Raw genomic sequence first — 24284 nt, 5'->3', positions numbered from 1 at the left:
ACTATTTCGTTTCCATATATTTTTGAATTTCTTATTTACATGATAATCATAAAAACATTCGGTGCTTTGTAGAATAAAGAAGAAAATAGTATAAATGTTTATCAAACGGCTTGATGACGGGCATATATGCCATGGCCAGGCCTGGATCGAACCTTGGACTTAATACCCGCTTGGAACACTCGACCACTCGGCCACGCCCACTGCATCTCTCGATCTCCCAAATCCCGAAATTTGCCGATCGCTATATCGATCCGATCCATCCGATCTCACATCCGCGCCAGCTCCGCGCGCGCCGCATTGGCCCACGCGTTGATTTTTGTGTTCCCATGCTAACTGGTCCATTTATTATCGAGGTAAATAGATTCTCGAGATTTGTCATCTGTTTATGATTGTTGTTGTTGTTGTTAAGTTCGAATATGAATTCTGCTTGGTTCGGATAATGTGTTTCGGTTGGGTTGTTTAGATTTTAGTTTAAGTTTCAGCAGCATATGCCTGAACTTCAGGCTGAAGAAAAAAATATGAATGTGCATGATGTCGGGCCGAATTTCCACGCCGACGTTCCGGCGCATGACGTAACCACCGGTTCGAAGGGCCCTGCGCTGCTTGGCCTTTGGCTATCCCGCGGCTGCGGCGACACCGAAATTTTTGTCGATGTTCCTGACCTTAGAATTTTAGAGTTAAACAGTAGTTAGTTTTACAACTGTCTAGACGTTTCGATCTCACTTATTCACAGACCATGCAGACGCAGACAGACTGCGCACGCTGTGGATCATCTCAGTCATGTCTCATGAGTTTTAGGTAACGATATCAAGACAAAAGACAAAATGAGTTCGTACAGAATCCAATGAAATGACCACCAAAGTGTCTGTTTGTATAAATAAAACGCATGTGCCAAAGGATTCTGGAAGAAATTGTGTAATTGCTGAGAAATCAGCAAATAAGCACAGGATTCGGGTAGAGCGTCGGGCCCGACGCTCAAAGGCAAAGCAATAATTATACACAGTCCCACGTGCGCTTATTTGTGTTGGGGAAGTTCAGTCTGAACATTTTTCAGCGTAGATTTCAAGATTTCACAAAGTTCATTTTATGTAACTGTACCAGATCTAGATCCTCGATGATATACTGACAATTAAGCCTGGTTTTACAGACTTTCTCATGAAATCAGTGTTTACTGCAACTACTGGAATTTCTCTTTAAGTTTAAGTACCGCTTCTAGAGCACCTGAGCTTCAACAGAAGGGATCCGAAGTTCCGAACGCAGCATGTACAAGGAAATTCAACCCCCTGACCCTCGAAATCCCATTCTCAAGAACTAATTACTTGAAGAAATCCTTCTTCCCCAATACGGCAAGGGATTGGAATACCCTCCCGTATGACTTAATTTCTATAAACAGCTCACAAACATTGAGGCGCGATAGCTCAGTCGGTAGAGCGGGGGACTCGTATTCCGGTGACCCGGGTTCGATTCCCACTTGGTGCGCTAGTGCCCTTTGGTAAGGCATTAGTCCTCAGTACCAGGTCCTTCGGAGGGGACCTTAAGCCGTCGGTCCTCTGGTTGCTTGCTTACAAGCATTCATGCTTTCTTAGCAATCAGGTAAAAAAATCAACACCACCAAACAAACAAATTGATAAGTCTCCAGCTTGACTAGGATGGTCTTCTCTAGCCGACCTCTATTTCCTCCAAGTTGAGTGATGTTCCAGCTGGAGCTTTTCAACATACCAACCGTGAAACCGTTAGTCAATGGCACTTGTGCAGTAACGTTAGACATGTGCCCCCCCCCCAAAAAAAAAAAACATAAAATTAAAGTCAATAGATCATGAACTACTAGAAAGTCTAGATCTAGGAGTAGGACTAGGTGAGTTGGCCTCAAAATAATTTTCTTTCTCTGTTAAATTTGAGTGAACAATGTAGTGTTAGACCTAACTTTAGACTTTTAGTTAAAGGTCAAGTCCACCCCAGAAAAATGCTGACTTGAATAAATAGAGAAAAATCAAACTAGCATAGTGCTGAAAATTTCATCAAAATCAGATGTAAAATAACAAAGTTATGACATTTTAAAGTTTCGCTTATTTTTCACAAAACAGTGATATGCACAACTAGGTGAGTCAGTCGATGATGTCCATCACTCACTATTTCTTTTGTTTTTTATTGTTTGAGTTATACAATATTTCTTTTTTTTATAGATTTGACAATAAGGACCAACTTGACTGAACCATATAGTATTAAACAATGCTAATTCTACATGTACAGGGAGGAATTAGGCCTAATCATTGCACACTTGAGGAGAAAATTAGAATATTTCATATAATAAAATACAAAAGAAATAGTGAGTTATGGACATCATCGACTGACTCACCTAGTTGTGCATATCACTGTTTCGTGAAAAATAAGCGAAACTTTAAAATGTCATAACTATGACGTCATAGTCTCCTCATTTGCATACCAGCCAGGATGTGCATATAACTGTTTTGTGAAATTATGTGAAACTTTAAAATGTCGTAACTTTCTTATTTTATGTCCGATTTTGATGAAATTTTCAGTGTTGAGCTTGTTGGATTTTTCTCTTTTTATTCAAATCAACTTTTTGTTGGGGTGGACTTGTCCTTTAAAAATAAATGTAGTGACATCTTCACATTTTCTGGCAGCCAAGTTGCAATCTATCAATGACAATGTGACATGTTTCCATGGCTCCTCAAAGAGGCTCAAACACTCCAAAGTTAGTCTAGGTCAGCATATAAAGACTTTAAAATGCCTATTTTTAGCAACTAGCCCACACAGTATAGACTATCCTACATGCATTGCCAGGCACATTTTATGGAGTAGTCTAGACCCTATTTTAAGCCTTATTTTTAGGAAATGTTGAGGTAAGTTTTGAGCAATGTCTGATAATAATGCTAATAAAGAATATATTAAGTTAGGAAATGCTTTTTAGTAGAAACGCTGTTTCGTTTTGTTTTTTTGTAGTAGTACTAAGTAGTAGTTGTTAACGTTGTCGTTAGACTACCTCAGGTGATGGTTCGTGTAGGCTCCACTACACTTCACTAGACACTACCGCTACACCTACCCGAACCCTCGGGCGACAAATACTTACTCTAAAAAACCAGTGACAAACTCAATTCTTGGTAAGAAAGGCAACACGTCGTGTAAAAAAAGACATTAAGCGTACTCTACAGTAACTAAACTTATTATCGGACACAGACTGTTTTTCTTTAACTAGTCTATGAAACAGGACCCAGAAAAACTATTTTCAATGAGGGTTATGAGTGACCTCGGGTCCGTCTTAGGAAGAGTTGCGATTGATCCGATCACATGCAACTATGGACGGCGAGCAACATCAACATCTATTATGCACTTTTATTCAAAATATTTTCTAGCTATGATGTATATTCATGCATTCATTGTTTTCTTGAAATTTCAGTGTGCTTCTGTTTGTTTACAAAGGACATTGTGCAAATTTCCTGTAGAAAAAAATTATGACACTGATGGATTGGATCAATCTTACATTGTAACTCTTTGTAAGACGGACCCGGTGGGTATTTATAAAGCTGTTCATAAGTTAAGAGTGACTTTAAGAATGACTAGCGAACCTTTCTTTCGCGCGAAATAATCACCAATTTACATTTAAAGGTAAAAATCGTATACCACAAGAAAGGATCACCAGTCACTTTTAAAGTCACTCTTAACTTAAAAACAGCTTTATGAAATGGTACCCTGGGAGTAGAGTAGAAGGTTCATGTAAGTACTGCTACTAGTAGTTCATGTACTGCATGTAGTAGAATATGTTTGATGTTCTTTAATTAGTGATTCATAACCGGTGTGTTTGTATTTATTTCTTTTCATTGATTCAGCTCCAGAGGTAACCTGCCGCCAACATGGGCATCGTGTCGCTCGTCAAGCAGTCACCCATTGTTCACATCTGGCTCTTCTGTATCCACATAATAAGCGCCCTCATTGTTACGTCGGGGCAATTGTTCACCCTAGTACTATGGCCCTTCAGCAAGAGCTGGTATCGGAGAATCAACGGGTACCTCATTAATCTCATGTGGCTGCGTGAGTTGATGTCCTTGTACAGGTGTATCTTATTTTCACGGAATATGCCACATTTATGTACATGTAGCTCTAAGGGTGTGTTTATGCTTCCATTGCGAGGACAGAATCAGCGTTTTCAAACGTCGATTCAAAACGCCGATCGTAAACGTGGTTCTGGGAGTGCTGTTTATGCTTACTTTTCAGAGGCGAAATCACGATCTCCAGCTGGCTTCGCATCGTAATTTTTGTTGAGCAGGCAAGCGAGGTCAAATTAGGCGCGCCCTTTTTCGATTTTTTTTCTGAGTGTTTTTATGGGGAAGGTACGTCGACTGTTATCCATCGAACAATTTCCGATATTTTAGTCATTGCATAGAGCTTCTTGATATAGCCATATAATTTCCACCATGGTGAGGATTATAGTAAGAAAAAATAAAGAATATTAACTATACAAAATAATAAAAATATCTATTTGTTTATGCTACTGGGGCATCTGGCAATGTCTCATTATAACTCATGTTCCAAGGTTTTTTTTGGTATAAATCCCTCAAAGTTAATTGTGATGACAAATTGGAAGAGTAATACTAGTAATAGTACTACACATGCAAAACAAGGGAGATGAGAGGTAATTCCCTGGAGGTAACATGCGACAATGGAGCAATGCGACTGTATTTGCCCGCGGATTTTCATCTCACCGGAAGCATGTACCAAAATAATGACGTCATTTAAACACGTTTACGATCGTGGTTCTGTTTATACTTCCCCAGAAAGCCTGATCCTGGTCAAACGACGTTTACGAACGCACCTTTTTGTGAGTTTACGATCGGCGTTTTGAAACAGCGTTTAAATGAAAGTAAGCATGGACGCAACCGTGTTTTGGACTAATCACGTTTGGAAACGCTGATTCTGGCCTGAAAAGTGGAAGCATAAACATGGCCTAAGTTAGAGCACTTAATACAGATGTTTCTGCTGCGTAGTAACTTCAGAATAAACTTCCTGATAATATTACAGAATGTTCTTCCCCTGTTCTATTCAAGTCTATGTTAAAGTGTTAACCTTTCGCAAAGAAAAATTCAAATTTGCCCAATAATGATGCATTTTATGTAGTTCAAATTTATAATTATATAATGAAGTATGTCGGTTCAATATGATTGTTTTTTTTTTTCATTTTCTTTCTGAGTATGATCGGTTAAGGGTTAACATGGAGGTGAAAATGTTTTTTCAAGGTATTTCTATCAAGATTGCTTTTAAAATGATCTTTGATATCTCAGGTTTCAAAGAACTTAGTTTCATGAAGATTGATGATTATGAAAGTACTGGAATAGTCCATTTTATTCATAGGGGTGCTGTTACCTCTCATCACGGACGGACATTTTTACTTAAATTAAATTCACTCTAGTTTTATTGTTTTTAAAGTTACTCTTATTTGGTTTGGATGTTCTTGCACTCTGAACAGTAATCTATTATCAAACATAAATTAGTAGAAAAAAAATATTGGGAAGTAATTTTTTTGGTAGGTGTTACCATTTTCATTTTGAAATTTTCATCCGTGATGAAAAAAAAAGATGAAAAGTTTTGTTATTCTTTATCAGAATAGAAATAAAAAATAAAAAGGTGTAGAGGTATCTCACTAAACACTGTACATCATTTTATTTGAACATAGCTGAAATCCATACATTTTATCCATATCATAAACTCAATCAAAAATTATCACGGACGGACATTAATTTCATCACGGACGGACAAAGTAAATTCACTCAAATTCAATTCACTCTAGTTTTATTGTTTTCAAAGTTACTCCAATTTTGTTTGGATGTTCTTGCACTCTGAACATTAATCTATCATCAAACATAAATTAGTAGGAAAAAAATATGGGAAGTAAATTTTTCTGGTAGATGTTAACATTTCCATTTTGAAATTTCCGTCCGTGATGAAATTAATGTCCGTCCGTGATCATTTTTTATTGAGTTTATGAATGGATAATATGTATGGATTCAGTTTTTTATTCTTTATCAGAATAGAAACAAAATAAAAGTGTGTAGAAGTATCTCACTAGACACTGTACATCATTTTATTTGAACATAGCTAAAATCCATACATTTTATGCATATCATAAATCAATCAAATATGATCACGGACGGACATTAATTTCATCATGGACGGACAAGTGAGCAATATAAGCAAATACTGCTAATACTGTGTAAAGATCCATACACGCAAATGAGAAACTTTGCTGAGCCGACTATGAATTTATTTTAGTTTCAATTTGCAGTGAAAAATGGCACTGAGAATTATTCAGAACTCAAATGGATGGAAACCTACAACTCTTCACAATTTTTTGTGATATCTTTGTTTGGCTGTTATTGGGGCTGAATTATTGTTATCAGGTAAAATTGTTAAACATAAATGGAATGCAGATAGAGTTGGAATGCGACATGTATGGCAAAAAAGCAGGAAATAAAATATTGCAAGAACAAGTCCAAAGCTGTAGATTTCATCAATTCAAGTTTGCAGAAAGTGATGTAAAAGAAGAAAGTAGAATGCATAATCTGATAAGCAGAAAAATCAAATTTTCCATGTACAAACCTATGGATTCATTTATTGCTTCTAACAGAACATGATATCAAGGTCTTGAGGCTTGTGAAAAGTACAAGAATACCTTTTTTCAAAGTCCATTTTGGAGCTATTTTTAACCAAATTGCTTATCTGGTAAACTGTGAAAATGCATACAAACTTACAAAGCTTGCACTGCATTGTTAGAAGTTTAAAGCTTTTGATTGGTATATGATTTATCAATTTCAATTTTGGATTCGATCAGGGCCTAAATACATGAGGGCTGTTGATGTTATGGAGTGTTTCCCCTTTAATATGGGCAAAAGATGAATTTGAAGAGAGCCTCTGACAAGTGTTGTGGTTATACTTGATCCACAAAACAAGCATAAGTATCTGCAACCTGTGAATCTTTTAGATTTAGTTAATGGACCTAAAAAACATCTTTGCTCTTTGAAAATTAATGCATAAAAATGTATTAACATGTATCATCGTGATATATCATAAAATACTTGTATCAACATGATCATTGATCAACTAGATGTTGATTTGGTACCTAGCAGTATTCTATAATTTGAAAAGAAGACAATGTGCATTAGGACATTCTTTACATTTGATTTTGACAAGAAATATGTTTAAAGCAATCATGTGTAGATTATACTGTGCGTCTAGCATAGAAATCAAGTTGTAGCAATTTGATTGAAGTTGTAGCAACTTGATTGTGCAACTAATACTGTTTAATCATATTAAAAAATGTACAAATCATCAATACAATAGCATTTGTTCCCCAAAAAAGTAATAAGAACTTTTTACAAGGTACTTTCAATGTATTTTAATTGTGTCCGTCCGTGATGTCCGTCCGTGATGGAAAATGTTTGCAATTTTCTCAGAAGTTTCATATTGGTTAAGAATTCAATATGCTGAACATAGAAGCTAACATACCTGAGTATAAGTTGCATTAACAATTATTGGTCAATGTTAAGCTATTTAGATAGAAACAATAAAAATGTACAAAAATTCTGAAAACCCACATTTCTATCATGTCCGTGCGTGATATGGCACATTTAGTGGATACCTATGTTTGTAGGTAACCATGGCAACAAACTTTTTTCATCATTCAGCATACTTAGTCCTACCCTTCACTATAAAACACAAAGGAACCTTGTTCATCTTATTCCTAATTTGTTACAAGCCTTCAAATTTTTCAAAATCTATCAAATGTCCGTCCGTGATGAACCAATCACGCTCTTCTCTCTCTTTCTCATTCTAACTTTTTACAGTGCTAAGAGACTTAACTGTACTTTGCACTTTTTAAAAATTGATTATTGCTATTAATATATATTATTTCTCTTTCAGAATGTGTATGGTTGACGGACTACTGGTCAGGGAGTAGAGTCCATTTTTATGGGAGACCGGGACTCATGGAGACGGTCAGTACACACCACTCTCTTCTGGTGGTCAATCACAAGGAGGACGTGGACTGGTTGGTCATCTGGCAAATAGCCGAAAGGTTCAAGATGCTGAGAGTAAGTCCCCAAAAGACAATTTGTCAAAAGTCTGTGTCGCCTATCCTGCAGAAGGTGCTATGCGTCTTTTCATTGTGGCTTAATGACTATCTTGCTTTTACATGTAAAATCCAATATGAAATGTGATGCTTGGTAATGAAAAGGTGAGGTAAATAGGTACCGGCAGGAAGTAATTCCTCAAAGAGCTGTGTGCACCAGAATCGGTAGACTAGCTTAGCCGGGGCAATATAGGAGCGCCTTGAGCACCTAGCAAGGTGGATACGTGCGCTATACAAATCCTATATTATTTTTATTATTATAATGAAAAAGGGCTTGCAGGATTCCTACTGGAAAGACATGTATTTGACCATTGACAAGGTGCCTAGAACCCTCGTAATTTCCCCCATGTTGATTGTGTCATAATTTGTTGACACAAGGTACATGCTCATGAAGTTCTGTATAAATTTACTTCAATCTGTATCTACCTGTTATGCTACTTCATTATACTAAGCTACATGTATATACGGATTCTTTGCACACAATGCGCACATATGCCCATTGTTGTTAATGTGTCCTACGTACACAGAAGGAAACAATTAACACATGTATGTGCTGCTTAACTGTTCTGAAAAATTTCTTCCAATTGGGCTATTATTTAACTAGTAGAGGGTCGAATTGATCAGACTTAATTCATTTGTCCATTCAATGACAATGAGATTGCATTCACAATGTGTTTGGATACCCCAGACTCCAACCAATTGAGAAAAAAAGCAAATTCGAGCATTGACAAAGGGAAGGGAAAATTTAGAAATAGTACCATTTGGTGTTCATCTACTCTCTATTTCACTATGAAAAATAAACAAAAATAATTTTTGTTTACGGATCCTGTGTGTTTCTTGTGATATTGAGAGTCAGTGAATGTCAAAGGTACTGATAGTGCTTGCCAGATTTGATTTACTGCAAAGGTTATCCTTTGCTGATAGTGCTTGCCAGATTTGACCTTTACTTTAAAGGTCATCCTTTGGTGTATTCGAGTCATTGTTTCAGGAAATTGGCAGGCAAATATAATATCAAGAGAGACCTGTTTGCTCATTTTTTTATTTTTATCACTGTTAAATTTACCTTAGTATTAACCTGTCTATTAACCCTAAAGAGAATGGGCTATTTTGACACCTTAGAAGACTTATGATCTCGGCTGTCGATTGCGCGATCGCGATGATAATTGGCACGCATGTTACCCATGGCATAATCTACAAAACTATAATACCTCGGTCACATTTGCTCTACGGCAGCCATACAGCAAGTCGAAAACAGCCGTTTTAACATTTTTTTGTACCAGCTACATATAGGTGGTTTGAATAAAAATGACTGAACGGCTGTTTTCAACTCACCGTACGGCCGCCATAGAGCAAATGTGACCAAGGTATAAGGTTAAATTCTGTGAAAAATCTCATTGTTAATTAATTTTGCTAATTTATGCGTAAAATGAAAAGTTTGCTCTTGACTAATTGAATAAATAATGCCCCTAAAATGCTAATTTTTGGTACACAGACTCTTTATACTTTTGTATATCTTTGTACTTTTAAAAAATTACAACATCGCATTCCTTAATTCTTATGTATTTTTTTAATTTCTTATGTATTTATTTGCTTCCCAACTTTTTGTTTTTATTGTTTTTTTCAATGGAAATTGTTGGGGACTTTATTTTGACCATAAACAAGATAAAATTAATGGAATTTAATCAGTCAAAGGAAAAATAATGATACATTTATGAATTTTGGCTAGAAATACTATTTACATTGGATTTGTACACAAATGAATTCATGTTTTTGAGCAATTTTGGGCCTGCATGCACTTACGAAATTTGCGTAATATGGGAACTGCGCACCCGGGGTCACAATTTTGGTCTCAAAAGTTGCGTGAGACTTGAAAGTGAAAATTCATTGAGCGACGCTGTCAACAAATTTTGCGCAGCAGATTTACCGCAAAAAAATGTCGAGGGGGGGGGGGGCTGAATCAGCCAACCCCCCCCCCCCCCAGTCTTCTTAGGGTTACAATATAAGGCTATCCAAGGGAAACAGAAACAGTGGCCACTGTGAACACTCTGCCCTGATAGGTGGAGTCTGTAACACATATTTTTTCTTCAATTGGGAGACAGGTTTGACTGTATTTCTACTTTTTAAACATTAAGTTCCATCACAAGGCACACACAAGGATGCTCTATGAATTCAATACATGTAGTTCTGTATGTCAGCTAGGCGCAGATCTAGTCGAATAAGACACATTAGATTTGAGAGTCTTGACTATTGTTCCCCTTAAATGGTATTGTGGCTAGACTCGCTGCTAACGTCAGCTACAATCTTCTCAGAAGTGACCAAGGGTAGACTGTGCATTATCTTCCATTAATCCCCCAATGTTGACCAAGGCATGAGTCATGGTTGATAAATGTTGATAGTATACCTGTGATCTTTGTATACCATTGTGTATGTATGCCTTTAATTTTCTTTATCAAATCATGTTCTGATACAGACATCCCTGTCTATTAAGGCCACTCAAAAGGGAAAAAGAAGCAGCTGCAGACAAGTGGCCTTCATCGGCGGGTTCTGTATTACAGTTTTCTTTCAAATGGGGACAATCTTTAGTGGCAAAAAGACAGGCTTTACACACACAGTTACATGTATGAGTGTTCCACACTGAAATATATTTGTACACTCTCTCTATGCCAATACATCAATATGAAAGATTAGAACCTCCCCCCCCCCCAAAAAAAAAAAAAATGTGCCTGACTGAGATTATACGATGTAGTTTTAGTTTTAATTAGACCCCCTTTTTTCTTGTTGACAGGGTGGTAAAAGTCTGATGAAGCAAGAGAGTAGGCATATGACTCCTGGACCCTGTCTTACAAAGAGTTGTGATTGATTAGATCGATCACAAATATGAAAAGAATACGCCTCTTGTTATCCCATTGGATGAAGTGTTGAACATGTACCGTATGTAATTGAATATTTACAGATGTGTATCCATCAGGGCCCTGTCGTACAAAGAGTTACGATTGATCCAATTAATCTCAACTGTATGAAAATCCATCCATACCATAACAGGAAATTCGCACAATCTCTTCAAAGATAATCACACTGAATCTTCAAGAGAACAGTGAAAGTGTGATTATACATCATATCTAGAAAATATTTTGAACACATTTGCATTTTAGATGTTAACGTTGCTCGCCAACCATAGTTGTGGTTGATCGGATCAATCACAACTTCAGTAAGACGGGACCCAGATATGACTATTTATGCCTGGGACCAACCTTGGGGTTCCATGACATTTGCTCCGGCGACAATTGCTCCGATGGAATATCTGTACTTTAAGCAAAATATGTAACCAAACCTCCAAAAGTAAATAAAACTTACTCCTTTATCTTTAGATTGTTATGAATCAAAAACTCTATCACTTTCCTAATACTAGCTCTATGCCTTCTGGGGCTATTCCACGGTTACTCACGTTACATTTGGAGACACCTTGACTCATACTTGGAGCTGTAACTCCATTATTATTGATAGGAACTTAACATCTCTTTATCACAACATAGTACGCAGTCTGACTATCCTTTGTATAAAAACAAAACTTCGGAAATTTCATTATGCTCCTGGCAAATCTTTGAAAAGTGTCGGTTACTCATGTAACATGATTTGGACATGCATAAAATGAAAAGTGGACATAAGTGAAAAGTGTCCTCATGCAAGGCTTTTATGAAAGTTGATTATATCCATTTCAAAGAAGTATATTAGGGAGACAAATTTGTATATAATTAAAAAAATAAAGAACACATGTATGGTTTTTACAAGGGGTGCAGATAAAGTGGTTACTCACGTTACGGTTCAGATGGGCTATATGTACAAAGACACATTGAGCTCATGTCCACCAACCTATGGAATTGCCCCCTGATATATTAAGACTGGAGCAAATATGTTGTAGGAGGATATGTCGTGTCACCGACCTTGGATGTCAACATCCAAAAGACATGTCCAGGGCTCAAACCTTTACATCAATTTGCAGCTTCCCCTATGTTGCTTGGATTACAGGTGCTTGTCACAAGCCCCAGCGCAGTTATGATAATAATAATAGATGTCATAATAATGTCATATTTCACCCAGGGTACCCACTTCAGTTCTCCCACTTGCCCCTGCTTAACATGTTATCGTAATTATTACCAGGCTGGCCTTAGTACGGCTATCCTGATTGGGGCTCAAGCTTTCAAGAAATTTCTTTATACCAGGTACCCATTTACTACACCTGATTGGAAAGTGTAAACTGTAGATAAACACCTGCAAAAGTACGAGAGTACTGCGGTGGGATTCGAACCCCGGACCTCTTAGTTCATAGTCCTTACACTTATCCACTCATCCATAACACAATTGAAGGCTCCACACTAACTTTTTTTCTTGGTGGCCCGATCGGGTCCACCAAAATCATAAATTTCATATTTTAGGTGGCCTGTAAAGCAAATTTAGTGGCCCTAAAACAATAGAAAACAACAGAATTTATAATAACTTTGGTAGCCCAACTGGGCCACCAAGTGTTGGCTTTTACAGAATTTTTGTTGCCCGACTCTCATTTTTGGTTGCCCCTGGCCACTGACAATGTCAAGCCCTGCATAAATCCTCTATGTTTATGTAGTGTCCTTAATTTGATAGTGCTTTAATCCTTTTTTTTCACAGGGTGCCAAGTGTCTGATGAAGCAGGAGATCAAATACGTTCCCTTTTATGGATGGTCATTCTGGTTGACCGAACAGCTCTTCGTCAACAGGGACTACGCCAAAGACAAGACCAGTCTCATGAAACAACTTGAGAACGTTACAACTTATGACTTTCCAACTGTGGTAAGATACCATTCTCTATCCGTACATGTATGATACTTGAAGGCTACCCGTAAAAAAGGGTTGATCTTCATTCCTTTTTTGCAACTTCAACTTAATAGATATAGTGTTGTAGCCTTCACGACAGGTCTTCAGAAGGGCAAGGTAGTTGAAAATTGCCTTAGGACCACAATAGGGGAATTTCTTATTCAGTTATAAACTGCTTTGAATTTCTATCATTATGTTGTTGTGGCAGCAGAAAAGTATACAATTATTTGGTTTTGGTTGTATTTCAAAAAACATTTTTAACCTGATGGCTTATGCGCGTATCTGTATCTCTACTGACAATGTACTCCTTTTGTTTTTTGAAATAGTTATTTATATGTTATGCCATATTTCGGCAATAGGTGTAATGGTAATCTTGTATCATTATTGTCTATTTTCTTGATGCATTTTCAAAAATATGAATTCTTTGGTTTGTTTTGGCCCTGTTATTATGATGTTATGTTTAGTTATTGATTTTTTTTAATTGAATGCCTGGATACCAGTAAACTTTGAATTTTAAATTGAAATTGTATTCCTCAGGGAAGAACCAAAATAATTACACATCTTCAAAAAATAGTAATCATGTTTATTATCTATATAAATGTTATGTATTATTATTATTATTATTACTATTGCTGATATTTGTGCTGTTGCTTTGGTAATTTTCATTCAATGCAGACGCTGATATTTTGCGAAGGCACGCGTTATACCAAAGAGAAATATGAGAAGAGTCAAGCGTTTGCTCGGGAGAATGGACTACCAGGTCTGAAACACCATCTTGTTCCAAGGACAAAAGGTTTCAACCTGTGTATAGAGGCCTTCAAGGGCAAAGGTCAGTAGGGAGACATCCTTTAACATGGTATAAATCACAATGGGGTCCTTTTAGGACAAGTTCACCTCAGCCAAAAGTTGATTTGTATAAAAAGAAGAAAATAAATCAGACAATAGTGGATGTGAAATAAGAAAATTATAACATTTCAAAGTGGCCAATCGCAAAAATTGGCTACCTTTGCAATGGAAGTATAATATGTTCGGGTAGGGGTGAAAGATTCAAGCAAGAAAATTGAGAAATCCTGCTAGGTATTCTTATTTCCATGTTTGAAATAGAGTATCATGTGCAAGTTTTGATATACAGAGATCTAGATTAAAAAAAAGAAATAAAGGTCTTTAAGTGGTTGATATTCGCTGTCTCTTTTGACGCTGCATTTCATATGCATTTTTCTTTATTTCACTGGTCTACCAGTCTTCGCCAAGAACTCACCAGCAGTAACCGGTCAAAAAAAATTTGTATGATTCAGCCCTAAATTCAACATTGTACTCTTTATATCTTTGGTTTACAGTTCCTGTGATATTTGATGTTACAATAGCTTACCAAGATAATAAACAACCCTCCATCTATGATCTTGTCTGTGGAAAAAAGTTTGACTTTCATTTCTATGTCAGGTAAGACTTACTCAGAATTTCTAGTTCACTTGGGCGACTTGGCAAACCCTTTACTCGTATTAAGTGGTCTGAATATGCAGTCTGAGGTCCCTGCCAATGCCTTGACCATCAAAGCTTCCTCTCGTTCTTTATAACAGCCAATTTTATTTGTGCTAGTCTTAGGTGAAGACCCACTTATTGATGACGTTTTAATCAGGGTCTTTGCCTGCAAACTTTTTGCATGATGCGGACTTGACTGTTTTCCTTGTTAATGCAGATTTCCGTTTTAGATCCTAGATTTTGGAGTCATAGAAAATAGAAATGATGCAATTTTCACGTATTTCTACCCTTTGAATTCTTTGTTTAAAAATTTCAGCTTCAGCGCTATCATACATCAGGATCAAATACTGGGTAACTTCAGAGCACGACCATAGTTACACCCTTTCTATATGCGTAATATGTGTGATTTCGCAATGCAGAGCTCGCTCCCCCCCCCCCCCCCCTGTGATCAGGCTGGACAGCTTGTGATGGCCCGGCTGGGCAACCTGTCATATGATCCGCATGTCTTCACAGGGGGGGGGGGGGGGGTGGTTATATGGATTTTTTTCATAGGAACATTAGGTCATGCTATCTTTTTCTTCATCTTCCATTGAGTACTGCAATTATCATTGTGTAATTTGATCATTGACCGTCATCATGGATGCAGACGTGATGCAAAATGAATATACCAGTTTGTAATTGCATTCTGCGCATAAGCAGTAGAAGGTCATTTTTCTGAGGCCGAGAGGCACAAGGGACCAACTGTTGCTGTGGTAACTGTTGGATGAAATAGACTGTCGACAAGATCTTTCATGAAATGCACCCAAGAACTGCCTTTTCACAACAAGTTTGTTTCATGATTCGGCTATTACCTCTCAAGTTCTCTTGAATATCACCATGTCTCATAAAGAATAGACCGGATAGCGTGATTTTAATCCTCAGTGGAAAAAAAACTACACTATGGAAGTGGGAATAGTACCCACTGAGGTGTGTGATATATTCTTGGTCTGGCATTGGTAGAGGCATACACTTCGACTGCATTATAAGTCAATACTCCATATAGTTTGTGTGTGTGGATGATGGGATTATAGGATTACATACAAGTTGTGGTAATGATCTCTAAATTAGCTCCAATAGAATCCAGTAAAATGACCAACTGAGTGTTTTTATGTGAATGTACAAACTATGTGACAATAAATGGCTCTTGAGGAAAATTGCTTGGAAATGAGCAAAATAAACACAGAATTCCATCAAATATCAGGTATTTTTCAAAGCAATAATAATACACTGTCCCACATATGCTTCTCTGTGTTAGTGATCATAAGTGTTGTCAGCTAAGATTTCATGAATTCACAAGGGTAAGCTTATGTTTATGTACCAGATTTAGATCGTTGATAATAAGGTGGCAATTAACGTTGATTTAGAAGACTTTGTCATGAAATAATTGTTTGTTGCAACTACTGTCATTTACCTTTAATGTTGAATTAAAGTACAGCGTAAAGAGAGCAATAACACTAGTGCAGTCAAGCAAACAAACAAAAGACACAAAGTAAAGTGATAAAGTGACAACAGTGAATTGATAATAGCTATATTAAACTGAGTTGGGGGAGGAGTGTAGAGGTAGTGTGGGGTGGAGTGGGTTTAGTGCATGAAATAATTTGTTGCTGCAACTACATTCTTTTACTTTAATGGTTCAATAAAACTGTTCTCTTCTTTAGAGATCTACCATTGGATGAAGTTCCAACAGACTCAGAAGAAGCTACAGCACAGTATTGTCATGATATTTACAAACAAAAGGTAAGGTCCATGGTAAAATGCCACTTAGTCTGAGCTCATTCTGTTATAATCCCCACGGAAAAAAAGTCAATGGGGGCTCATGACTAATTTTTCCCCGAAATGCCCTAAAGAGCCCCCGAAAAATAAAAAGAGCCCCAGAATTTCATATGGGGACCAATGTAAACTTTAATAAATATAAGAACTTTGGGCTGTTGAGCACAAAATTAGCCTCTGAAAAAAAAAATCTGCTAATCCCTGTCTGGCTTCAATTTAATCCTTATGATCTGACATGGGTCCTGTAATGCAAAGGGTAGCGATTAATCGTACTCTTGATTTTCACGATTGATTGCACATTGTAGTCGATGCAATCAATCGTGTGAAAAAATGTTCTAAAATAATTGTCTAGTTTTGTGTTGCAGAACCCAGGAGGGCATTTCAGTTATCAGGGGCCCGTCTTACAAAGAGTTGCAATTGATCGGATCAATCGCAATTATGGAACGCCAACAATGTCAACATCTAAAACACATGTTTATTCAAAATATTTTCTAGAAATGACATATATTCATTCATTCACTGTTTTCTTGGGAAATCATTATGCTTCTCTTTGTTTTCAAAGGACTTTGAGCAAATTTTCTGAAGAAAAAATGATGACATTGATGGGTTTCCATACACTTGAGATTGGTCGGATCAATCTGACAGATCTGACTCCTTGATTTTGATTGGCAGAGAAACACCTGTGTCTGATTGGTCTGGTGGGCATTAGTGCCACTCCCGCCTATCCTCCCCCTAACCATTAGGGTTAAAGTTTTTAAGGTATATGAAAAGGCTTATGAAATGCCCATCAATTTATGCTGAAGGGACCATTCAATAGGAAGCCTGGGGCCCCTCTTACAAAGCATTGCGATTGATCCAATCAATCACAACTATGGAAAGCCAGCAAAGTCAACATATAAAATGCATGTTTGTTCAAAAAAATTCTAGATATGAATGTATATCCATTGATTTCTTGACAATTTGGTGTGTTCTCCTTTGTTTACGAAGGACATTTTGCAAATTTCTCATAGAAAAAAATTATGACACTGTGGATTTCCATAGAGTTACTATTGATAGGATCAATCGTAACTCTTTGTAAGACGGGGCTCAGAACTATTCTTACCATTCCATTTTTTCTTTCGCAGGACGAAGCCTACGACTACTTCCTGCGGAACAACACTTTTGAGGGTTACGATGTTACTAGGCCAGGGTGCGTCCCTCCACCCACCCTCCTGCCTCTGGTAGTGATGTCACTGTGGATGCTGTTTGTAGGCGTACCCATCATCTACTATTCCTTTGCCATGCTCTTCTCTGGATCAACTGTGATGATTGTCACGATCTGTGGAGGCTGTTACGCTGGTGAGTATAACACAGAGTTCTTTAAATCAGTTCCAAGGCTCCGTCACACAAAGGTTGGCGATTAATCGCTAATTTGAAAGAGCAATTCTGATTGGTTCCTAGTCAGTCTACTGAGCAAAATGCGCATGTAATGATGTTCTTGATAGGTCACTTCATTTGGCGATTAATCGCCGACCTTTGTGTTATGGGGCCTAGGGCAGGGGCCGTATTCTGAAAATTGTCTTAAGAGAAATGTTCTTGTATCTTTAGAGTTACAATTAAATCTGTATTCTGAAATTTTTTTTTATCATTTCTTGTAACTTTCACTAACCCTATAGCACCTACAGATTATATGCATAATGGAAATCTCTCACTAGAGGAAACAATAAAACTGGTAATTCGTAGGCATTGTTCCAAACAAATTGAAACAGTTTTTTATCAATTTACTTTTGTTCATTACAAGTTATATTTATTTTGTAGCATAGGACCTGTTGAATAGAATGGTACATGGCAAAGTTCAATCAGATGTACGAATATTGACCTTTGACAATTGTTTGCAGAGCGAGAAGAAAAAAAGCAAAAGTTCAGGTTTCAGCCGCCCCAGTCCCACGCCTTCAAAAAAATGTAAAGTATCACTGACAGAATACTAAAGTTTTCGCCAAATCTGATATAAAATATGTCAAAAATTAATTCCAACTCACATCTGAATGTCACTCTGTGTGATATCCAACGTTTTGATGAACGTATAGCAACGCCCGAGCTTCTTCGGCGGAGTAAGTGGTTTTCCGAGACATGGGCACAGCCATCTTTGCTGAGATCGACTGCGCAACAGTCTGGAACTTGCTACACACTGATGCGTGGCAATCGGTTTTTGTCTCACCTGCATAGCAGAGTGAGACTATAGGCGCCGCTTTTCCGACGGCGGCGGCGACGGCGACGGCGACGGCGGCGGCGGCGGCGACGGCGGCGGCGGCGGCGGCGTCAACACCAAATCTTAACCTGAGGTTAAGTTTTTGAAATGACAGCATAACTTAATATGTATATGGACCTAGTTCATGAAACTTGGCCATAAGGTTAATCAAGTATTACTGAACATCCTGCATGAGTTTCACGTCACATGACCAAGGTCAATGGTCATTTAGGGTCAATGAACTTAGACCATGTTGGGGGAATCAACATCAAAATCTTAACCTAAGGTTAAGTTTTTGAAATGTCATCATAACTTAGAAAATATATGGACCTAGTTCATGAAACTTATACATAAGGTTAATCAAGTATCACTGAACATCCTGCATGAGTTTCACGTCACATGACCAAGGTCAATGGTCATTTAGGGTCAATGAACTTTGGCCGAATTGGGGGTATCTGTAGATTTACCATCATAACTTTAAAAGTTTATGGATCTGATTCATGAAACTTGGACATAATAGTAATCAAGTATTACTGAACATCCTGTGCAAGTTTCAGGTCACATGATCAAGGTCAAAGGTCATTTAGGGTCAATGAACTTTGGTCAAATTGGGGTATTTGTTGAATTACCGCCATAACTTTGAAAGTGTGTTGGTCTAGTTCATAAAACTTGGACATAAGAGTAATCAAGTATCACTGAACATCCTTTGCGCATTTTAGGTCACATGACCAAGGTCAAAGGTCAATGAACTTTGGCTTAATGGGGGTATCTGTTGAATTACCATCATAACTTGGAAAGTTGATGGATCTTTCTCTTGAAACTTGGACATAAGAGTAATCAAGTATCACTGAACATCCTGTACGAGTTTCAGGTCACATGATCAAGGTCAAAGGTCATGTAAGGTCAATGAACTTTGGCCACGTTGGGGGTATTTGTTGAATTACCATCATATCTCTATAAGTGTATGGGTCTAGTTCATAAAACGTAGAAATAAGAGTAACCAAGTATCACTGAACATCTTGTGCGAGTTATAGTAGTTTTCAAAATCAGCACTGCTGCTATATTGAATCGCGTGATGCAGGTGAGACGGCCAGAGGCATTCATCTTGTTCTCTATTGTACTCAATAGGAGCATACACTTTTCTATGCAGATCTATATAGCAGCCAACCTATACAGTATGCACACGCAATATTACCACGGTAAATCATATACAAGAGATACTATAGCGCAAATAAAACGTAAGGGCGGTTCAGTGTGTAACAGGAAGGGCGGTCTCGGGCGGTTCAGGGGCTTTTTGGCTAAGCACTTATGACGTCAGAGATAGAATGATGTGTAAAGTTGAACACGGCGCATATATCTCTGTGCACAAGATAACATATCGAGATAAAACGTATTCTGATAATTCTCTTATCTTTGCATTCTGTTTATAACTTCCTTGCAAAATACAAGAGGTAGGGGGCTATTGTTTTACATAACTTTTCAGCAATTGAAAATTGGTATTCGAGATGATGAATCTTTTCAGCGAAAATATGACTCTGAGAAAAGCCACATGTCAACAATGCACTAAGTTATTTTTTAGAATGGACGCTTCTATTGGTTGACCAGAACATAAAAAGTTTAATGATTGGTTGATGATAAAAAATATTAGGCGTGTCAGAGATAAAATAGGGGACGTCCTTACAGAGATAAAACAATTTTCAGAATACCGACTTAAGAGAATTTTTAGTGAGCTGTTATCTTGCTGAGTTACAAGAAAAGTTATGACAGTTTTCAGAATACCACCCCTGGTCTTCAGTTTGAACCTAAGCCAGAATCACTGTTTTCCAAATTTCATCTATTAGGGTTGATTTGCTTATGGCCAGACAAGGTCAAATGTTACAGAGTCTATTGCCTTGTTCCGTGTCATTACAGTATTCAGATTTTCCAAGTCCATGATGAGAGTGTCTGATGTGACAAAAGGATCAACATACGGGAGCAGTAAGGAAACAAAGAGCAAAAGGTCAGAGGTCAACGACACAGGGTCAGGGGTCACAGCAAATGGCGACCAGATACCATTGTCTAATGGAGATAAGAAAGATTCCTGATTAAGTACTATACTGTTTTTGTGCAAATAAAAGTAGATTTACACATCTCGGCTTTATCTGATGAAATTATAGTTTATGCAAATTATATTCAAAGCCACATCTGGACTGTGCATTTTCTGATTTGTATTTAAATGGTACTGAATGAGAGCACTTTATTATAATAAATTTGCACTGGGCATATATACTTATTTATAGAACTAACTTTTTAATTTAAAGATCTTAGCCATGTTCTTGTTTTTATATTCTCAGTGTCTGTCCAGTCAGGAATTCATGAAATCATCTCAATTTTCTTCTTAAATATTTAAGATTCAATATGAACAGCTATGTAAGACAGAATGAGAATGGCTTCATATCACCCACAGGAAAATGAAACCCTTGAAACAGGATAGCTTGTGCGAAAACAGAAAAATAAAAGAAACAGATAAACGGAAGTTTGAGAAAAATTGAATAAATAATAAGAAAGTTATGAGCATTAGAAGTTTAGATCATGATTGTAATGTAGATCCTTCCATTGGCAATGCGACAAAGATGTGTGATGTCACGTATACATGTATATGAACAACTTTCCCATTACTTTTCTGTATATTCACTTAAACTGCCTCTTTTATCACATCTTTCAGTAGATCATGTATTCTTTCTATAGGAGGACATGTAATACAGATTTTCAAAAAATACATCATGGACAAAGAGTTTGTATTGCCCCAAGAAGAGCAAAAATATACATTTTCTTGGTATTTTATAGTCCATCAATGGGAAAGTTGTTCACATGTGACATTACAAATATTTTTCGCATTGCTAATGGCAGGATCTCCTTAGCATTAGTCATTGCAATATTAACTTTCTTGACTTTCTCATTATTTGTCTGATTTTCCTCATCAAACTTGCTTTGATCTTATTCTTTGATTTTTCTTTCATGCCCCTTTAACCTAACCAAAGCTCGACATACATGGTGTGATGCTGGATGTTGATTCAAGATTTTTTTATTGGTCAGTGTATGCATACAAAGACATTTGTTGGATGTATCCCTCTTCATTTGACATTATTTCTGGGGCCCGTCTTACAAAGATCAATCACAACTATGGACGGCCAGCAACGTCAACATCTAAAATGCATGTTTGTTCAAAATGTTTTCTAGATATGAAGTAAATTACATAAATTCATTTTTTTTTTCCTGACAATGTGGTGTGTTCGCCTTTTGTTTTCAAAGGACATTTGAAAATTTTATGTAGAAAAAAATTATGGGATGGTTGGATTTCCATAGAGTTATGATTGATTGGATCAATCGTAACTCTTTGTAAGACGGGGCCCAGGTCATGGAATAAATTTGCCACCCTAGTGATAAAATTTGTGAATTATGATCACGGTTGTGCAAATTATCCCATGAGTGAATTTTAGCCACTTTTGTGCAATGAATTATTATTAGCTCAAGTATTAAATTTTACCTAAGAATGTTGGTACTAACCCACCTTAATGAATTCAATCAATCGTCTTATTTGTTTTTATTATCAGAGTGACTCTATCCAAGTCACTGTCTTGTCACTTGGGTACGCTAACTCTGGTGGACCTAGGTTAGAACACTAAAGAACAATGATTTATGGGATAGGCTATAGAAAAGTTCTATGCACATCTTTGTGGGAACAGCAGTTGGAAATAGCGCTGTCGAGAAAGTTTTAGTAGTTATCCACACCATCTGAATAATTTTACAGAAAAGCCACCAAGAAACATGAATGGAATTTGAGATCATCTTTTGCATGAAGTTTTTTGTTGGAAATCGGACAACACAAGATGAGCGTTTTTGTCAATGTTCCTTTTGCTTTCACCACTAAACATTGTTTTATACTCGGTCCCCATAGCATGGCATTATTAACCTCAATCACGCAGCCATCCATACACCGTATGTATCCAAGCCAATTACTTTTCCATTTTTTTTTGTTCACTTTTACGTTTGCCAATCTTTAAAGGTCTTTTTCAACAGTAAATACTCATCAGTGATCCACTTTCATTTATTTGCATCATATTGTCTGTCATGATGGTAATCATGTTTTCACAAGTGTCCTTATATTTTGTGATTTATTTGAAGCGTACAATTAATTGTTATAATTTTGCCTTTTAAGATGTGTGTGGGAAGTAGGCAATGAAACAAATGAAAACAGAAAAAATACCCCAAAAATAGATGTAGATAACAATGTCGGAGTGTGCTAATGGTAGATATATCACTGTGCTAAGACTGCTGTGCATTATGTGGGCTTGTTACCTTTCTTTCGGAGAGTTGTTGGTAACCTTGTGGATGTGTAATTAAGTGATTTTGTTGAATTTTAGTTCTTTTGTTTTCTAGTGGTGGTGGTAGTGATTTTTTACCCGATTGCTAAGAAAGCATCCAGAGGACTGATCGCTTAACCCTAAATAGACTCGGCTATTTCGATGCCTTATGATCTCGGCCATCGATCGTGCGATCGTAACAAAGATTGGCATGGGGGTTACCCATGTTCAATCTAAATTATGAGATCAAATTCTGCGAACAATCTCATTGCTATTAATTAAAAATACTAATTTATGTGTAAAATCAAAAGTTAGCTCTAATTAACTAAATGATGCCCCTAAAATACTCATTTTGGGTTCACAGTCGCTTCATAGGATTCTGATCAAATGTACTTAAAAAAAAATTTCAACATCACATTTATTTTTTATGTATTTTGTTTTATAAATTTCTCATGTATTTCTTTGTTTTTTGACTTGTTGTTTTTTATTGTTTTATTTTTCAATGGAAATTGTCGCAGGCTTTGACCATACCCAAGATAAAATTAATCGATTTTAATCAGTACAAGAAAAAATAATATGCCTATGATTTTTGATTGATAAAAATAATTTACATTGACTTTGTACACTGAATCATGTTTTTGAGCAATTTTTGGTCTGACATGCACTTACAAAATGTTGCATGATTTAGGAACCTCGTACCCGGGCATCGCAAATCTGATCTAAAAAGATGAACGAGACTTGAAAGTAAAAAGTCAGCGAGTATCGCGGGATCGCGGTCAGAATATTTGGCGACGGCGTAGTGACGAAAGTTGTCGAGGGAGGTAAAATTGACCCCCCCCCCCCCCCCCCCCCGGGCATTAACACCCTGGTTCCATGAGGTTCGCTCCAGCGACAATCGCTCCGCTGCAAATTTCACTCATTAATGGAATGACCAACCCTGTATATAACACTATACCCTCTCCTAAACCTTACATAAAACCCTGTTGCAACCCTAACCCTATATCACACACGAAATATAGCCAAGAGCAATTTTCGCTGGAGCAAATGTCGTGTCACCCAAACACACTAAGTGTGGATCGAACTCCCACTCTACCAACTGAGCCATCACACCTCCATATAATGATCTTCAAGGTGATTAAACGTAGACATGTGTTTCAAGGGGATGATGCAAATAGAAACTTCATTGCTTGGCGTGTGCTTCTAAGTCGGTGCTTTTATAATCACGGTAATTCTTCCTCTGCAATAATCTCGAAGATGAATAAGTGGTGTTGACATTTGATTTTACTTTGCAATATACATACATATATGACCCTGTTCTCAGTATATTCTCGAAAACTAGAATAGAAGAAACCGGTTAAGTAAACCAGTTTGGAAGGTCTCTTTGCTAGAATTCCCATCTGATCACCTGACAGTGGTTTTCAAAACCACTTTTTGTAAA

General features: G+C 37.1%; 1 protein-coding gene across 3 annotated transcripts; it reads left to right on the top strand.

Annotated features, from left to right (window-relative positions):
• Window positions 1–177: 177 nt before the first annotated feature.
• On the top strand, window positions 178–22943 carry LOC129258830 (1-acyl-sn-glycerol-3-phosphate acyltransferase delta-like). Of its 3 annotated transcripts, none has more exons than XM_054897067.2 (9): window positions 178–353; window positions 3849–4050; window positions 7933–8102; window positions 12803–12964; window positions 13664–13817; window positions 14326–14428; window positions 16165–16243; window positions 17401–17614; window positions 20415–22943. In XM_054897067.2, the coding sequence occupies exons 2-9, from the start codon at window positions 3873–3875 to the stop codon at window positions 20585–20587; spliced, it is 1233 nt and encodes a 410-aa protein (XP_054753042.1). In that variant the 5' UTR covers window positions 178–353; window positions 3849–3872; the 3' UTR covers window positions 20588–22943. The 3 variants fall into 3 exon arrangements, with proteins under 3 accessions (XP_054753042.1, XP_063954698.1, XP_063954699.1); XM_064098628.1 differs by lacking the exon at window positions 178–353 and adding an exon at window positions 458–798; XM_064098629.1 differs by lacking the exon at window positions 178–353 and adding an exon at window positions 2674–2726.
• The last annotated feature ends 1341 nt before the right edge of the window (window positions 22944–24284 follow it).

Source organism: Lytechinus pictus, chromosome 4 (assembly GCF_037042905.1).
Source record: "Lytechinus pictus isolate F3 Inbred chromosome 4, Lp3.0, whole genome shotgun sequence".
NCBI lineage: Eukaryota > Metazoa > Echinodermata > Echinoidea > Temnopleuroida > Toxopneustidae > Lytechinus > Lytechinus pictus.
The sequence above is the reverse complement of the archived record's forward strand: the minus strand, read 5'-3'. Positions and strand labels throughout refer to the sequence as shown.